The sequence below is a fragment of the Schistocerca nitens genome, chromosome 12 (assembly GCF_023898315.1).
Source record: "Schistocerca nitens isolate TAMUIC-IGC-003100 chromosome 12, iqSchNite1.1, whole genome shotgun sequence".
Taxonomy (NCBI): domain Eukaryota; kingdom Metazoa; phylum Arthropoda; class Insecta; order Orthoptera; family Acrididae; genus Schistocerca; species Schistocerca nitens.
The window spans coordinates 17,738,021-17,757,720 of NC_064625.1; the positions used below are offsets into that span (position 1 = coordinate 17,738,021).

Here is a 19,700-nt window from a genome sequence, read left to right on the forward strand (position 1 = left end):
CTATCTCCTCCTCCCCTCTCTCTGTGACATAGCTTTTATCAGTACATTCAGTGGCGTATGTGGATACACACTGCTAAATGTGTTTTGCAAATAGAGTTAGTACCAAAGAAGTAATAAATTTAAACATCAAGCACAATGCGGCAGTTTTTCATGCATCTCAGTGTTTACAACTTCACACCTCCCGAAATATGTACAGTACCACGATGTAATTTTGTATCTGCGTTTAGTGGCAAATGTGGATACTGTCTGCAAAATTTATTGGGAATAGGGTACCTAGTATAGAAGTAATAAAATTGTCATACATGATGCAGCTGTTTGTCAAGCATTTAATTGTGTATCATGTTGTGTCTCCTGAATTAGGTTTTTACCCCCAAAGTGATTTCAGCTTTCTATGTTCACTGAAAATAGTCTGTCATTAATTATAATTTCCCTTTCCCATCCTGGAAGATTCTACTCCTTGACAATTCCTAACATAAATATTTTATAATTACTTGCTCTTCTACTATCACTCACTTTTGACCATATCTTGAGCTTTGATTTTCTGTTATAATTCATATTAACACTTTTTCAACGCTCTCATCTCTGCTGCATTTAAAAGAAATAAAAATCAGAGCATAACAATTTTACACAACTTTATGAATAACTTTTTAAATCTAACACATTATAAACCCTGGTGAACTACTTATTTACATTTTGTACTAAACTACAAAGAAAGTAAAAGTTTTTGGGTCTCATCAGAGTTGTCATTTTCTCTTTACTCAGCATTTTGAGAAATTCCCTAGTGTCTTTATCAGGCGCCTGGTACAGGTTCTGTTGCTCGACAACTTATCCTGACAACTAGGAACGCTGCTCAAGTACTGGGAAAGCAAAAATGACAACTCTGCTGTACACCCAAAAAACTTTTAGAACATAAATTTTGCTAAGAAGGCCTTATTATAAATCCTACTATGAAAGAAAAAGTAAGGCATGGCCTTAGCAAAAGCAGAGATCAAACAGCTCAATTCAAAACAAACTTGGGAATCACCACCACTTTTAAGTGTCTGCGAACTACGTACTTACATTTTCTACCAAACTACATAGATACTAACTGACCACATTATTAGTGCACTCACCTCCTGTGGATGTTATTGGAAAAGCATGGTGATGTTAAAGTAAACAAGTACAGTTGTGACTAAGAGAAAAGTATCACACTGTGAATGATTTCAAGAGAGATGTGCACACACTATCAAATGTCCTCATGACATACCATGATAAAAATTCATGATAAGTCGACTGAAGAGCCATCACTCCCAGGTGCGATAATAAAGTTGTCGACTAATAATCAAATAGTATAACACAAAACAATTTACCAAAGTTTGGTCGAAGTAAGTTCAGTCATCCTGGCACTTACCTCGTTGCACTCATCAACGAGGATGAAGAAGAGATCGAAGCGAGACATGATGGGCGGGCTGAGCGAGACGTTCTGCTGCAGCGACTTGGTGCGGTCATAGCGGCCGCCAATCGGATTTGCAGCTGCCAGGATCGAGGTGCGAGCGTTCAGGGTCGCCCGCACTCCAGCCTGCGAGTACAATATGTGCGTTTCCACACTGCCGCATCAGGTGGTTCCATGTATGTCAGACAACTGAGCCATTATTTTCAAAATCTTTATTACACTTCATTACACAAATCAATTTCCGCAGCTTTCACTGAGAGTGCTCTCAATGACATTAAAGGAATACTAAGACATTCTGTTTATTTAACCACAATACATGGCAACAACTTGAGTCAAAGTGTGTAGTATTGCTGATTGGCACATTTAAAGCTAAGTGCCTTGTCAGTTCCAGCTAAGGCATTGTCAAGCATGGGTCCCATGGCTGTGAACACCCATGATAGTTCAAAATTAATATGCTGTGTATTTTATAATTACCGAATTGGGTGGGAAAAGAAAAGTCTAGTAACACCTTAAATCGGAGACACATCCAGTTCACTGGCGGCAAAATGCTGTTGCTATTCAACAAAACAATCATTTTTTTTAACATAAATACATCCACACACAGAAAACAAAGGCCATTTCAGAAAAAGAAACTACTGAAGTTTTTGCAAAAGCAGCTATTACAATCATAAAGTTCCCAACTAGCACTTTTTTTAAAACACTCAAATTCAAAGAAGTACGGCTTTGTGTGTCTTCACCCATGTAGCATGAAAACCTTTTGAATGTTTGTGGCAAATCATTTATATTTTATTAAATATATATACATGAATTTTGTAAAAAAGATAAACAGGGTGTGATTCAAAAGTTTCAAGACTTAACTCAGAACTAGAAATTTATTGGACATTAAAGTGCAGTGGACTAAAATTCTTCAAAATATGATCCTTCAGCATTGACACAGCGCTGCCAGTGCGTCTTCCACTGTTCAAAGCCCTTCTGGAAGACCTCGGGTGTCATGCTGTCAAGGGCTCTCGTCAAAGCCTGCTGGATGGCAAGATGGAGTCGAATCGCTTCCCTTTTAGGCCTGTCTTGATTCAGGGGAAGAGGAAAAGGTCACCTGGAGCCAAGTCGGGGCTGTAGGGTGGCTGCGGCAGTGTCGTCATGTTGAACTTGACCAAAACTTCAGCGGCTTCACACGACGTGTGAGCGGGCACATTGTTGTTGCGGAGAATCCAATCGCCCTCTATCCCCGGGCGGAAGTAGCAAACTCGATCCCTCGAGCGGCGGAGCACTCCAGCGTAAAAGATACCTGTGACAGTCTCTCCACGGGCAACAAACTCCTTGTTAATCACTCCTTTACCATCCTGGGCTTCAGCGAGGAAGCAGTGTGCCATTCTGAGCTTTGACGCTTCGACTCATGACTGTACATGTAGCCCCAGGTCTCATCACCAGTAACCACTTTCTTCAGAAGGTTCGGATCAACATTCAACCATTGGAGCATTTCCAGGTGGTCACGCACCATTTCTTCTGATCCACCGACAAAACTTTTGGCACCAGTTTGGCACACACTTTTCCATCAAATTCTACATCACTATCCTCCACACCGTACTCGGACTGAGTCCCAGTTCATCAGCAATTAATCCAGTACTAATGCGACAGTTACTGTTTAAAAGTTCCCGCACTCTCTCCACATTTTCATCCGTTCGGCTTGATGATGGCCTCCCAGAGCAGTTGTTGTCTTCAACATTCCCGTGGCCATCTTTGAAACGTTTGTGCCACATGAAAACCATTGCACGGGACATGGCTTGTTCCTTAAAGGCCTCTTTAATCATACCAAGAGTCTCTGTGGTGGTTTTGTTCAGTAGCACGCAAAACTTAATTGCATATTGCTGCTCCAAGTGCTGCTCCATTTTCGCCTCTCCCACTTTTTGACAGAGGTCAATGACATGCACCCACACTGCAAGCGATGCGCACTCTCCAGGGTTCCGGAGGCAGCTGCCGCAGCGTCAGTTCATTCCCTGAGACCCCCCCACTACTTTCCCCCAACCGGTGGAACCGGTCCACGTGCACTCCCCTACCCAGAAATGAATCAGTCTTGAAACTTCTGAAACACACCTTGTATTTGCATTTTGCAAAAAAGATACACATGCATTTTCCAAAAAAGACTTGCATTTTTAAAAATATATATATATGAAAATTTTGCAAAAAAATATACAGGGTGTTACAAAAAGGTACTGCCAAAATTTCAGGAAACATTCCTCACACACAAAGAAAGAAAATATGTTATGTGGACATGTGTCCGGAAACGCTTACTTTCCATGTTAGAGCTCATTTTATTACTTCTCTTCAAATCACATTAATCATGGAATGGAAACACACAGCAACAGAACGTACCAGCGTGACTTCAAACACTTTGTTACAGGAAATGTTCAAAATGTCATCCGTTAGCGAGGATACATGCATCCACCCTCCGTCGCATGGAATCCCTGATGCGCTGATGCAGCCCTGGAGAATGGCGTTTTGTATCCCAGCCGTCCACAATACGAGCACGAAGAATCTCTATACTTGGTACCGGGGTTGCGTAGACAAGAGCTTTCAAATGCCCCCATAAATGAAAGTCAAGAGGGTTGAGGTCAGGAGAGCATGGAGGCCATGGAATTGGTCCGCCTCTACCAATCCATCGGTCACCGAATCTGTTGTTGAGAAGCGTACGAACACTTCAACTGAAATGTGCAGGAGCTCCATCGTGCACGAACAACATGTTGTGTCGTACTTGTAAAGGAACAGAAAATCTGTGTTGATGACGTGATTGCACAATTGCGTGCAGATTCTCGTCAGCCCACACATGTTGATTGTGAAAATTTACAATTTGATCACGTTGGAATGAAGCCTCATCCGTAAAGAGAACATTTGCACTGAAATGAGGATTGACACATTGTTGGATGAACCATTCGCAGAAGTGTACCCGTGGAGGCCAATCAGCTGCTGATAGTGCCTGCACACGCTGTACATGGTACGGAAACAACTGGTTCTCCCGTAGCACTCTCCATACAGTGATGTGGTTAATGTTACCTTGTACAGCAGCAACTTCTCTGACACTGACGTTAGGGTTATTGTCAACTGCACAAAGAATTGCCTCGTCCATTGCAGGTGTCCTCGTCGTTCTAGGTCTTCCCCAGTCGCGAGTCATAGGCTGGAATGTTCCGTGCTCCCTAAGACGCCGATCAATTGCTTCGAACGTCTTCCTGTCGGGACACGTTCGTTCTGGAAATCTGTCTCGATACAAACGTACCGCACCACGGCTATTGCCCCATGCTAATCCATACATCAAATGGGCATCTGCCAACTCCGCGTTTGTGAACATTGCACTGACTGCAAAACCACGTTCGTGAGGAACACTAACCTGTTGATGCTACGTACTGATGTGCTTGATGCTACTACTGTAGAGCAATGAGTCGCATGTCAACACAAGCACCGAAGTCAACATTACCTTCCTTCAATTGGGCCAACTAGCGGTTAATCGAGGAAGTACAGTACATACTGACGAAACTAAAATGAGCTGTAATATGGAAATTAAGCGTTTCCGGACACATGTCCACATAACATCTTTTCTTTATTTATGTGTGAGGAATATTTCCTGAAAGTTTGGCCGTACCTTTTTGTAACACCCTGTATACATGAATTTTGCAAAAAACACGAATTTTGTAAAAAGCTGGATGAGAATTTTGCGAAAAATGTAGATGCTAATTTTGAATAGATATGTGCAGATTTTGCATAAACGATATACACTGAAGAGCCAAAGAAACTGGAACACCTCCCTAATATTGCGTAGGGGCCCCACGAGCATGCAGTAGTGCCACAACACGACACAGCACGGACTCTACTAATGTCTGACGTAGGGGTGGAGGGAATTGACACCACCAATCCTGGATGGCCACCCATAAATCCATAGAGCACAGGGGGGTGGAGAGCTCTTATGAACATCATGTTGCAAGGCATCCCAAATATGCTCAATAATGTTCATGCCTGGGGCGCTTGGTGGCCAGTGAAAGTGTTTAAACTAAGAAGAGTGTTCCTGGAGCCACTCTGCAGCAATTCTAGGTGTGTGGGGTGTAATATTGTCCTGCTGAATTGCCCAAGTCTATCAGAATGCACAATGGACATGAACGGATGCAGGTGATCAAACAGGATGCTTACATGCACATCTCCATACTCATACATGCCCATCCACTCGATACAATTTGAAACGAGACTTGTACGACCAGGCAACATATTTCCAGTCATCAACAGTCCAATGCCGATATTCACGTGCTCAGGCGAGGCACCACGTTTTGTGCTGTGCAGTCACCAAAGGTTGCTGCGATGTATGAGATTCCATGTTTTATCGGATACACGATATTGCTGGTACACTCGTGAAATGGTCATAAGCGAAAATCGCCACTTCATCCCTACCTCGGAGATGCTATGTTCCACCACTCATGCGCCGACTGTAATACCACGTTCAAACTCGCTTAACTCTTGACGACCTGTCATTGTAGGAGCAGTAGTCAATCTAACAATTGCACCCCCTTGGTGTCTTACATAGGCGTTGCGGACCACAGCACCATTGTCTGCCTGTTTCAGTATCTCTGTATTTGAATACGCTTGCCTATACCAATTTCTTTGTTGTTTCAGAGTACGTGAATTTTTCTAAAATAGATATGAATTTTGCAAAAAAAGATGATGCTAATTTTGCATAAAATAGATGCTACATTTTCCAGTTCCTATAGGTTACATTAACATACATATATGTAATTAGGGCTTGACAGAAAATGACTCCTTTGGCTCAGATGCACATCAAGCTCAAACTCTTACTGAAGTTGGCAAGAGAGCACAAGTGAAGAGGCTCATGAGCAGGGGTACTACATCAGTGGTGTGTGGTGTAATTTGAGAATTTAGGTCCGACAGGAGGCATGCTGCAGTAGTGCTTCCACTTTCGGTGACCACTGTGTGCGGACGGCATAATGGTCAGCGCACCTGCCTAGTAACTAGGAGACCTGGGTTCGAATCCCTGTCTGGCACAAATTTTCAACTTTTCCTATTAAAATAAATCAATTCCCACTGGCAACCAATGTCTTTAGTCCCTTGTTTCTTTATCGAACTATTTGTAGATTATCATCACATCTTAAGATTGGAGTTAACATGTCCTCTTTTACTGTTAGTCGCGATCTTAATGTAATAAATTACTTCCCGGGATTATGCACTGTTTTTCAAACATTCTGGCAGATTAAAACTGTGTGCCACACTGCAACTCAAACCTGGAATCTCGCCTTCTACAGGCAGTGTTGCTATTGCTGAGGTATCCACAAAGGTAGGCAAGAGACCTTCTGTGTAGTTTGGAAGACAGGACTCGAGGTACCGGCGGAAGTAAAGTTCTGAGGACAGGTCGTGAGTTGTGCTCGGATAGCTCAATTGGTAGAGCACTTGCTCACAAAAGGCAAAGCTCTCAGATTCAGGTCCCAGTCCGCCACCCAGTTTTAATCTGCCATGAAGTTTCTAAAGCATCACACATCCTGCTGCAAAAAGAAACATTCATTCCAGTAACTTCATAAAAATTATACAACCTGACGAAATATTCTAGGGCCTCTGCAGCTGCTAACCTACAGGGTGACAATTACTGAACTATACAAAATAAGATCGTCATAACTTCTGAATGGTTTGTGTTAGGGCGTTTAAGCCCTGCAGTTGGCCACAGGGCATGATGAGAATTAGTATGCGCTTGCAGGGGTTCGCCAATAACCAAAATTGGTGCATTTGGGGGACCGAGAATCTGCATTTTGTGATCAAGAAGTCTCTTCACCCTCAATTGGTGACTGTGTGGTGTGCAATGTCCAGTCACGGAATAATTGGTGTGATATTCCTCGATGGCACAGTGACTACCAAACATTACGTGAAGGTTTTGGAAGATGATTTCACCACATTATCCAAAGTGACCCTGATTTCGACAAGATATGGTTCATTTGAGATGGAATTCGACCCCATCGAAGCAGGAGAGTGTTTGATGTCCTGGAGGAGCACTTTGGGGACCGCATTCTGGCTCTGGGGTACCAAGAGGCCGCTGGCACGGGCCTCGATTGGCCGCCAATTCTCCGGATCTAAACACATGCGACTCCTTTTTGTGGGACGATATTAAAGACAAGGTGTACAGCAATAACCCCAAAACCATTGCCGAGCTGAAAACAGCCATTCGGGAGGTCAGCGACAGCATCGATATTCTGACACTTTGGTGGGTCATGCAGAATTTTACTAATAGTCTGCACCACATCATCACCAATGATGCAGGCATATTGCACATAACATAACCTAAATCCGAATATCTGTAGTGACATTTATATGATGAATAAAGTGTGCGCATGCCGTAGTTTGTAACTAAATTTTATTTACTTTTTTTTGTTTTTTTCATATAGTCACCCGGTCTATAAAACATTTTGGAGACAATCTGAGCATACTTCTTAGATTTGTCACAGATGGTGCTGTTGTTTACTGTCTTGTGACATCATCAGAAGATCAAAAGTAATTGCAAAATGATTTACCCAAGATACCCGTATAGCGCAACGAAAGTATGAATTCCTGTTTCAGTACTAAAAGGAAATTTCACTTAAACAGCAAATCACCCATATTTAAATGATGTTGTTCACCTAAATACTTTGGGATTATAATTACAAACAACTTAAATTGGATCATCTCATAGAAATAATGGGGAGGGCAATCCACAGACTGTGTTTTTTGGCAAAGTGTGTAGAAGATGCAACAGGCATACTGAAAAGGCTACCTATACTAAGCTTGTACATTCTCTTCTATAGCATTGCCACATTGTATGCGATCGTTACATGATAGGATTGATACAGCATGTTGAGAAAGTTCAAAGACGGACAGCTTATCTGCATTATCATGAAGTACAAGAAAGTGTCACTGACACTATTTTGCTGGCTCTCCACCTACACAGGAAGAAATGTGATCATCATGATAAAATAAGGCAAACAGAGCTCATATGGAAAGATTTAAGTATTTGTTTTTCCCACATGCTATTTGAAACTAAAACAGTACAGAAATAGTCTGAAGGTGATTCGATGAATTGTCTGCCAAGTACTTAATTGCGAATTGCAGAGCAATCGTAAAGATGTAAATGTGCCAAGGACCGTGGCAAAATAGACTCAAAGAGTACACTATTTTCATTGTACATCATCAAATTTCTGATAGAACTGAAAACCTTCCTTCCTCAGCATGGGCCAATAACACTGACCTTCGCTATGGATATCGTCTGCTGCTCCATTGCCTCGTGGATCGCCACCTGGTCCCTCGGGTCCATCTTGTCAAACTCGTCGATACAGCAGATGCCATTGTCGGCCAACATCAGAGCGCCTGCCTCGATGACGAAGTCGAACGATTCTTCATCCCTGACGACAGCTGCAGTCAGACCTGCCGCCGAGGACGCCTTGCCGGAGGTGTATATCGCTCGTGGACTCACCTCTGCGATCTGATAATTTGAGATGTCAGTAATTATTTCTCATCTGCCACTCTTAAGTATTGGAGAATACAATACACACAACTTGTATACAACCCAATACAAACATATATTTCATATTCATAATATACCTTTCGATCTTTCATTGTCCTTCAGTTTTTCGGTTTGATATTTCTCAATTTTGATTGTTATTCTGGTTCAAATGGCTCTGAGCACTATGGGACTTAACATCTAAGGTCATCAGTCCCTAGAACTTAGAACTACTTAAACGTAACTAAGGACATCACACACATCCATGCCAGAGGCAGGATTCGCTGCAACCATAGCAGTCATGCGGTTCCGGATTGAAGCGCCTAGAACCGCTCGGCCGATTGTTTTTCTGTATACCATCTATTCTTTATAATCATATTCAGCAATATGAGAAAGTAACACTGTAAATCAAAAATAAGCATGCATAATGTATTGTACTGTCAACATCACTTAATTCAAGGAATATTCATAGAAAAGATGTCAGTTTTCTAGAAGACTTCTTTCCTGGAAGGATGAGGAGTATTCCAATCCTTGTGAGTGAACATTAAATACCTTAATAACAGAGGAAAGTGTTTACTGGAAAGAAGCAAGCTTAAGTCACAACATGCACAACATGCTTAAGTCGCAACAGAGTCACGCAAGGAGGACTGCAACCACTGTGTAAACTAAGGGTACATCTTGTATCACTGCTTTACTTGGTTGCTAAAATCAACAAATCACTAGCTGTTCAAAATTAACTTGCTGGCACATTTTGTGCATAGCCCATCATCAGAACAAGTCATATTGTCTTAATACACAGTATTGTGTCACATAATTACTTTCTCAAGATTGGTTCATCACCAATGCCAAGAATGTAATTATGTAACATGGTACTTTGTATTAAGTCATTTTATACTCTTATGATGTCCTGACTATGGTCTCCACACTAAACATTTCAGCAAACAATTTTTAACAGCAAGTGATCTGTTGATTTTAGCAACCTAATAAGACAGGCTCAGGGTCAAGAAGCAAGATATTAGAGTGGGCAATTATGTAATTTGGTGAGAAGAAAGAAATTTTGTCAAAACTTTTAGTTGTAAATTACATTAGTTAAAAATCTGAAGTAATCTGGAGAAATATCTTGTGAAATCAACTGAATTGTGAAAACCTAATTAGACTGTAACAACGCAAATGATCAATTTTTGCAAATATGATGTAACAAAGGGTAGAGTGCACAAAAGTCACCCAGAACCCTGGGGCAGTGGAGACTTACCGGAAGGGATGAGAAGTTCCTTCTCATCACATCCAGAGCCATTGGCTCCGAAAGCTTATAAATATTAATACTTTTGTATGTGCATTCTCCTGTTGCTGCTTGATGAGTAGATTTTTTATCCATCCAATTACTTTATAATTAATTGTAAATTGTAACAAAGAAAAGTGCAAGCTGAATATCAAAGTTGTATGGAAGAATGCAGCAGCGATCACGTGTCAGTTCTGAGCGGTTGTTGATTAGCAATACTAGCTGCTTTTTGTACTGTGTTATGAATGCAGATTGAACTAGAATTTATATGTGCATATGAAATGAGGACTGTGGAAGGAAGTGTTATTAGCTGTCACACCTTTAATGAATCACTGAACGGATTTGACACTTCTGATTCAGGTCATTTATATGGGTGAAAACCCTTTACCCATTTTGTTGCTGGCATGTGGTGATACATTTTTGTCTGACTTGACAAAAAAATCATCTGCCAAATATTATTATTTATATGTACTCTTAAGTCAAAATTGCGATATGAAACCACGGATAATTATGTTAGAAATGAGAGCTCACTTGCCATTATATAATTTACGTAACCTGGCACTAAAATTGTATTTGTATTTTTGCAGTAACTCTGGTTTAAAAGGTAATGTTCATAAAAAGTTGAGCAAGCACTTATGAAGATGAAAAACTGGACATTACATTAGAATGTACACACAAATTCTAGCTTTGTAAACTGCTCGAAAATGGCACTACAAAATCATTTGCGTCTTATTACCAACATGACAGAAAGCCAATGCACATACCTGCTTCAGTAACTGGGATTTAGCTGTACTTGGGTCACCCACAATGCATACGTTGATGTCTCCTCTCAGAGACGTACCTTCCTCAGTCTTCTTTGGAACTCCGCCAAACAACATCAAGACAATACCTGCAAGAAAGGCATCAATGTAACAGCAACAAAACAACAACAACCACCTCACCGCCATCACTGTCACAATGATTATCAGTGGGTAATTCTTCACTTTTAGCACCCTGGAAGTGAGTGTCTTCCAAACGAATTAAAAAAATAAAAGTGAAACCTTCTTGGCATATTAAAACAGCATGTTGGACCCGGACTCATACTTGGGACCTTTGCCTTTCGCAAGCAAGTGATCTACCAACTGAGCACAATTCACAACCTGTCCTTCCAGCTTTACTTGCGCCAGTACCTCATCTCCTACCTTCCAAATTTCACAGAAGCTCTTCTGTGAGTGTGCCTAAAATACTCATACACAGAGCTCACACTGTCTCAGATGTGGATATTTTCTGGGGAGGCGGGGGGTTATTTCACCTGGCAGATTAATAGGGCACTGTCTTACAACGAAGAATCAGGAAGTGGATAAAGAGGAGAACATTCTTGCAAAATTTTTAGCTAATCTTGCCTTTGTGAGCAACATTACGTTTAAAACATCAAGAATCCTCCATAAATTTCAGGTGAAGGTGATTTGTCCACCATCTAAGATTCTACAACTTTTGGGATCAGTGAAGGACAAGTTGTCACTGTGCAAGGCCAGAATTTACCAAATAGCTTATCAACAGTGTCAGACCACACGCACTGTAAAAGAATGTTGCACTGAACATCAACGTTGCACCCTCCTTTTGCAACCAATCAACTCCATTATCCTCGTTTTGCTTTTCTTGATGTTCATCTTACATCCTCCTTTCAAGACACTGTCCATTCCATTCAACTGCTCTTCCAAGTCCTTTCCTGTCTCTGACAGAATTACAATGTCATCGGCGAACCTCAACATTTTTATTTCTTCTCCATGGACTTTAATACCTACTCCGAAGTTTTGTTTTGTTTTGTTTCCTTCACTGCTTGCTCAATATACAGATTGAATAACATCGAGGACAGGCTACAGCCCTGTCTCACTCCCTTCCCAACTGCTGCTTCCCTTTCATGTCCCTCGACTCATATAACTGCCACCTGGTTTCTGTACAAATTGTAAATAGCCTTTTGCTCCCTGTATTTTACCCCTGCCACCTTTAGAATTTGAAAGAGAGTATTCCAGTCAACATTGTCAAAAGCTTTCTCTAAGTCTACAAATGCTAGAAATGTAGGTTTGCCTTTCCTTAATCTATTTTCTAAGATAAGTCGTAGGGTCAGTATTGCCTCACGTGTTCCAACATTTCAGCGGAATCCAAACTGATCTACGCCGAGGTTGGCTTCTACCAGTTTTTCCATTCGTCTGTAAAGAATTCAAGTTAGTATTCTGCAGCTGTGACTTATTAAACTGATAGTTCGGTAATTTTCACATCTGTCAACACCTGCTTTCTTTGGGATTGGAATTATTATATTCTTCTTGAAGCCTGAGGGTATTTCGCCTCATCTACGTACAAGACGGCCTCTATCATCTACAATCTCTCGACAATGACAGTTCCCAATCACTACAGCATCATCAGCAAACAGTTGAAGATTGTTGCTCACCCTATCCATGAGCTCGTTTATGTATAGAGAGAACAGGAGCAGCCCTGTCACACCTCCCTGGGACGTTACTGATGAGAGCCTTGCCTCTGATGAACACTCGTGTCCAGGGAATGAAACTGAGTTGTTGTACTTAACAACCACTCGATTTCCAAAATGCATTTGACTTACCACCACATATATTGTCAAAATTATAATCATATGAGGTATCAAGTAAAATTTGTGACTGGACTGGAGATTTTTGGTAGGGAGGCTGCAGCATTTTATTTTCGAGTGTCACTGACAGATTTACATGTAACTTCAGGCGTGCTCCTGGGAAGTATGTCGGGGCCCTTACTATTCGTGTTGCATATTAACGATGTTGCGGACTATATTAATAGTAACCCCAGACTTTTTGAGGATGGTGCAGTTATCTGCAATGAAGCACTATCTGAAAGCAGCTGCATACATATTCAGTCAGATCTTGATAAGATTTCAAAGTGGTGCAGAGATACGCAACATGCTTTAAATATTCAGATATGTAAAATTACGCATTTCACAAAAAAACACAAAAAACGTAGTATCCTGTGACTGTATCAACGAGTCACAGGTCAAATCAACCCACTCATATAAATTCTTGGGTGTAACATTTTCTAGGGATATGAAGTGGAATGATCACACAGGCTCAGTCATGGATAAGACAGGTGGTAGACTTTGATTTATTCATAGAATACTGGGGAAGTGCAATCAGTCTACAAAAGAGATTGTTTACAAATTGCTCACACGACCCACCCTAGAATATTTTTTAAGTGTGCGGGACCCGTACCAAACGAGGCAAACGGGGGACATTGAACACGTACAGAGAAGGGCAGCACAAAGGGTCACAGGTATGTTTGGCCTGTGGGAGTGTGTCAAGAGATGTGCCGAAGAAACTGAACTTGCAGACTCAAAGACAGACGAGAAGTATCCTGAGAAAGTCTACTTACGAAGTTTCAAGAACTGGCTATGAATTATGAATATAGGAATACAGTACAACCTCCAATGTATCACTCAAATAGGGACAGTGAAGACAAGATTAGATTACTTACAGCACACACGGAGGCATTTGAATGATAATTTTTACCACACTTCACTCACGAATGGAATGGGAAGAACCCTAGTGACTGGTGCAGTGGGACATACCCTCTGCCATGCACCCCACAGTGGTTTGCAAAGTACAGATGAAGTCTTTGAGCCACTCACATATCTGAGAACACATTCTGTATGCTAAGACCTTTGCTGAAAATCTGCTCTGTCTGAGATTTTCTTTCCTGATCCCTGGAACTAGTACTAACTACGTGCAGTGTTTCTCACTGCACCGCTACTCACCTCTTTTGACTTCGTCGTTGCCGTGTATTGTGGGGAAGAGGCTGGAAACAAGGTTCTGGTAGAGGTTTCGGTCGCGGCTCATTTCGTACACCTTGTTCCACTCGGCATCTGTCATCTGCTGCTTCATTATCTCGGCAGTCATCTCCTCCATGTGCAGTTCTGCGCCCCCAAACTGAAACCACATTTCACTATTGTACTCCGACTAGCTTACTACATGCAAATTGACGATTCAAATAAATTGACACCCGAACATTACACTCGGGCAACACTCAACGAGGATGTCACTGTAAGAAGAAGAGTATCTGAGAAGGGGGAAAAGACAGGTGGGTGTGTTGTGAGAGATCGGTGCACAATAACGGTGAGAGAAACTGAACTGAGGAGGAGGTTATAGGACAGACGGGCGGAAACGGTCAGGTGAAGGGTGGGAGAATGTGTTGTAAAGATAACTGCCAACTGTACAGTTCAGAAAAACTTGTGGCGGAGGGAAGGATCCAGATGGTCCGGGTTGTGGGCGATCAGGCATCACTCCACCTGTGAAAGCAACCGTGTCCTATATCAACTGTGCTGCAAAACATTTCACTGCTTTTTATATTGGTACGACTATGAACAAGCTGTCCACCAAAATGAACAGCAACGCCAAACTGTGGCCGGGAGCCATCTTGTGCCACAACACGCGTCTGATGGTAACACGGTTGATTTCAATGGTTGCTTCACAGCTCAGGCCACTACGATCACCCCCTCCGCCACAAATTTTTCAAGCTGTGCAGATGGAAGTTATTCCTACAACACACTCTCCGCTCCCAAAATAATCGCCTGCAGTGCTCTTGCTTAATATTTAAGTGTGACAATTCTTACTGCCTTCTTACGTAGAAATAGGATGTCCGTGCAGCCTGATCAATGACCCCACAGCTGCATTTCGCAGTCAATACGGCTGTGGAATAGAGCACGACACATACAGGAAGACACAGAAAATGGGAACATTTCCACGGTCCAATAAAACTAGAAGTGATGAAGGAAAGAAATTGCATTCATAGCAATTGAAACCTTACAACTTTGCCATTTACGAAACATTGATAGCATTTATCACTTTTTAAAAAGTTACATCCTTTAGACAGCGTCGTCCTATACGAATACATTCGTGAAACCTGCTGCTGAGAATCCTCGTTGACCACTGCAACATATCACCTGGGATACTGTGAACTGCATCTCGAATTCTCTGTTTTAACTCGTCCAGGGTTCTTGGCTGAATCGTGTGACTTTGCTCTTGAGGTAGCCCCACAAGAAAAAAACCACACACGGATAAATCTGGTGATCTAGAGGGCCAGGGAATGTTACCGAATCGTGAGATCACACGGTTGCCAAACAATTCTAGCACAGATGCCATCGACTGCCGTGCAGTGTGTGATGTCGCTCCGTCCTGTCGAAACCAGGCTTCTTGAATGTTTGGAAAGTTGTTCAGTGCAGGTGTAATGAAAGTTTGTAACATCTCCACATAATGATTGGCACTGACAGTTATTATGTTTCCCTGTTCATTTGTGAAAAAATACACTCCAATAATCCTGTCATGAAACACTACACCATACTATCACTTTACTGAGTGTCAAGGGGACTAATGAACATCATTAGGATTTGTGTTGCTCAGTAACGGTAGTTCTGTTTATTCACATAACCTGTGAGGTGAAAATGTGCCTCATCTGACATCCACAACTTTTTTAAATTCATCATCGTTGTTAATTTTTGTTATCATTTCTTGACAGAATCCTAATTGTAACCAGTAATCATTGTCCTTTAACTGTTGCACCATCTGTAGTTTGTACAGATGAAATTTTAAATGGAGGTTAAGAATTCTGTGAACACACTCCCGGGACATTCCAACCACTGCTGCTTGCTTACGAATCGAATGCCGTGGGCTCCGTAAGAGACTCGTGTACAACATCAATGTTTGCTGGAGAACGCACACTTCTCGGTCATCCTGTTGCTTTCTTCTTGGGGGCAGATCCAGTCACTTCAAAGTTATCAAGCCAACATTTTATCGCACGTTTCGACGGAACGGCATGACGACGTCCTGAATTATAAAAACGTCAAAACTCCCTCTGTACGCTAACAAACTATCGTTGTTTTTGTAAAACATTTTTATGGCTGATGCACGCTGTTGTCCTTTCCACTGATCCACAATTACTGAAGTGGCGGACTGTTTACTCACTAATTGTCACGAACTCAAAGTGCTGCCACTCGCCCATGGCTGCCACTACTCATTTCAAACATTCCCATTATTCTGTCTCCCTGTAGTTACCCAATACTGGTCTGTAATTACTTTTTCCATCAGCCTCAGAAGGTATACTACAGGTGAGAGTTCCTCACATACACACTGTGTCTACTTCACAAGTTTGTTATAATTACAAAATCCAGGAATTTTCAAAATTCTAAAAGTTCCAGGAATGTCCTTTGCCACAGCCACATTTCATACGATTTTTTCCTTCATTTATTTCAATCTTATTTGACAGAATCACTTTTCCACCCTTCCAAATGACTCACCTGATTCCCTGTGCAGTATGTTACTATCTTGGCTTAGACCATTTACAAAAATGAGAAGGAAGACTGACTGTGACACAGCCTTGGGGCACATCATGTTCTAATTTCTGCCCCAGAGATGCCACCCCTGGGACAAAGCAGAGGCTATGAAGGTGATACATATACGTGTCAGATGATGCTGGATGAATAAGATGAAGAAATGAGATGCTGGCAGTAGCTGATGATCTGTGTTGCTGGGTACCAAAATACTGACAATGCCTGAAGTAGAGAGTATGTAAAAGGCACAGTTGCTATAGCAATAAAACCGTTTCTGAAAAACATAAATTTGCGAATATCAAATATAAATTTAAGTACTAGGAAGTCTCTTCCGGAAGAATCTGTACAGAGTGTAGCCTCGTACACAAGTAATACATGCACGACAAACAGGGCAGGTGAGAGGTTAGGGGTCGGTTGGTCAGTTTCACATTCAACAGATCATATGCACAATAAATTGTAATTATGTGGTAAAAGTTTATTTAAAATACGATGCTGCATGAGAATGCTCGGACTACACTGGTAATTCAAAGACGTAATTAGGAGGTACTGAACAGAATGGGGAAGAAAAGAGCATTATGGCAAAACTTGGGCTTTAACTGATATGACAAATCGCAATTATGGAGGGTAGTATGAGTGGTAAGAACTGTACAGGGAGACAAAGACTATTATATTAAGCAGTTTCAAATTGATGTAGGTTGCAGTAATTACGCAGAGGTGGAGACCACACAGAATAAACTTGTGTGTAGAGCTGTAACTAACCAGTCTACAGGCCGAAGGCAATGACAACGACCTACCACTGTAGAAACACGTCCCAAATTGTCAGTTCCATGCAATGTTTCTGTAACTGATTCGCAGATACCCACAGACTGAATTTGGCAGGACAGACGACATGGCACGCTTACCCTGGGATTGGTGGGCGCGACGCTGCAGGCGAGGAAGGCCATGCGGTAGTTGAGCTCTCGCACGCCGAGTGCCCTCAGACCGCGCACGCCCTCCCCCGCCATCTGCGCTCCCGCCTGGTCTCCCGCTTTGTGCCTCGAGGCCAGTTCGGCACGCTGCCCGGGAGTCGACAGCACGCCCACGTCCGGCACCACGATCAGTGTGCCCGTGAAGTCGTATTGATCGCCCGCCTGCACCATGTCCACGATCTCAGCTCTCAGCACCACCTCTACACTGTGGATAGACATTTTTATCAACACAAAATGTACTTGTCAAAACCCATTACAAACATTTGCTGTCTTTGATGTACAGTGAAACCCTGCATTTACACTTTGAGGGAATTTTAAAAAATAGTGTATAAAGCAGGGAAAATGTAAAATGTGGGGAATACCTCTTTAGTGGTAAAATTACGTTTAAGATCCCCATTGCATTTTTGTAGTTTCTTTATAATATATGGACACAATAGGCACGAAGATACTTCTCAGGGATTTGTATATTATCCAATAAACGTTATCCGAATTTTGTAATATCTTTAGCTGCTGATGTAACTGGAAGTGGTAACTGTCTGGGAAGCAGAAACGTTTGACTTAATGTCATTTATCATACCCTATATTTTTTGAAAGCCTGCAGTTGTGTTATTCATTATTTGACAATGACACACTGCATCAGTTACACATTTTTCATGCTTAGCACAGCACTTTTCAAGAATTTATTCTCGTTGCCAAGCACATTTTGTGAGATGTTTGCATATGTGTTGGTCTGCATCTCAAGCACCATAATCATATTTTTGAGGTTATAAGATATTGTGCTGCCTCCACTCTGCAAAAAAATCCTCACGCACATAAGCCATCACTCACATTATTTCTGTGTGAAACATCACAAAAAATACTTGGGCATATGTTATTAAAAACATATAAATTTTCAAAACATTTTGTGAAGCATGAAAAACTACACAACTTGTGCAGTGATTCATTATTCAAACTGGAAGCATTTGAACAACGCAAAAAGCGCAAAGGTTGTCAACTAGCGCTCAAGTGGTTAACAAATGAAACACTCGAGTTATGTACTTGATGTGTCATGATGATCAAAAAGTTGAACACACGCAGTGGAGACTTAACTGTTCTGATTGGTCATAATTCGAACGAACCTACAAGGAAGTTACTCCCATCAGCCACCACAAATTGTTCCAATTTTTGCCAATTCAGATCTGTTGGATTCGAACTGTTGAGAGGACCGCACTGGTATCAAGAAACTTAACAACATAATATTTGTAAACACTAACTGAAAGCCAACACCATGCCAGAGTCATTTTATGTCAATTAAGTCAGTTTTTTCTCCACGAACAGTGTTTCGTAAAGGGTAAATTGTGGGAAAGTTATAAATATGTTAACACAAAATCAGGTGTGAATTAACATTGTCAACCTAGGAATGTTAACAGGAGTGTTAAAAAATGCTGTAAACGGAAAGAAAATGTTAATTCTGGGAACGTAAAATCGGAATTTTATACTGTATTAATTCCTATGTTTTCATATTCAAAGTACATTTACTCCTTATTGGTTTTTGTCATTGACAGACATCACTTTCCCTGAACTGTGATACAATCTCAATGCAATATACATAATTCATTTTCATGTAAACCACGGCTCCTTGTCTAGGATTTAAAGTGAAGTCTGTGATGTGTGTTGTGTAAAAGACTGAGATTAACTTACTGTAGTATAGAACACATACAGAGTGATCTTATTGCATGGTTATATAAACAATTTTGGTGAGATCTCCATTTTTCACCTTACACTAATTTTTGTCTAATGACATTTGAGACAATATGGCAAATACTTTAACAGAATTTTGTTCATGCCTTATTGTTCATAAAGTAAAAATGCACTACTTACTATGTAAAATGTATGACGGTGTACTAATGAAAATATACATCTTGTAGAATTAATTGTTAAAAATACTCAATGTATGAGGGCATGCTGAAAAGTAATGCCTCCAATTTTTTTGTGTGTAAACTCTTACAGCTTTTTAAATAAAACAAACATTATTAACATTCTACATCTTTATTCTTCATGTCTACATATTTATTTCTCAACAAAGTAACGAAAAGGATAGTTGTTAATCACCATATAGCGGAGATGCTGAGCCGCAGAAAGGCACAACAAAAAGACTGCCGGAAAGTTAGCTTTCGGTCAACAAGGCTATT

General features: G+C 41.2%; 1 protein-coding gene across 1 annotated transcript in view; it reads right to left on the reverse strand.

Moving 5' to 3' along the window:
* LOC126215343 (DNA replication licensing factor Mcm6) overlaps window positions 1-19,700 on the reverse strand; it is a 68,006-nt gene that overhangs the window by 25,893 nt on the left and 22,413 nt on the right. The window contains exons 5-9 of the mRNA XM_049942025.1: window positions 17,464-17,734; window positions 13,994-14,165; window positions 10,986-11,110; window positions 8,691-8,924; window positions 1,391-1,558 (exon numbers count right to left, since the gene is read on the reverse strand). Of these exons, the coding sequence (XP_049797982.1) occupies window positions 1,391-1,558; window positions 8,691-8,924; window positions 10,986-11,110; window positions 13,994-14,165; window positions 17,464-17,734 (970 nt within the window). The remainder of the gene's footprint in view (window positions 1-1,390; window positions 1,559-8,690; window positions 8,925-10,985; window positions 11,111-13,993; window positions 14,166-17,463; window positions 17,735-19,700) is intronic.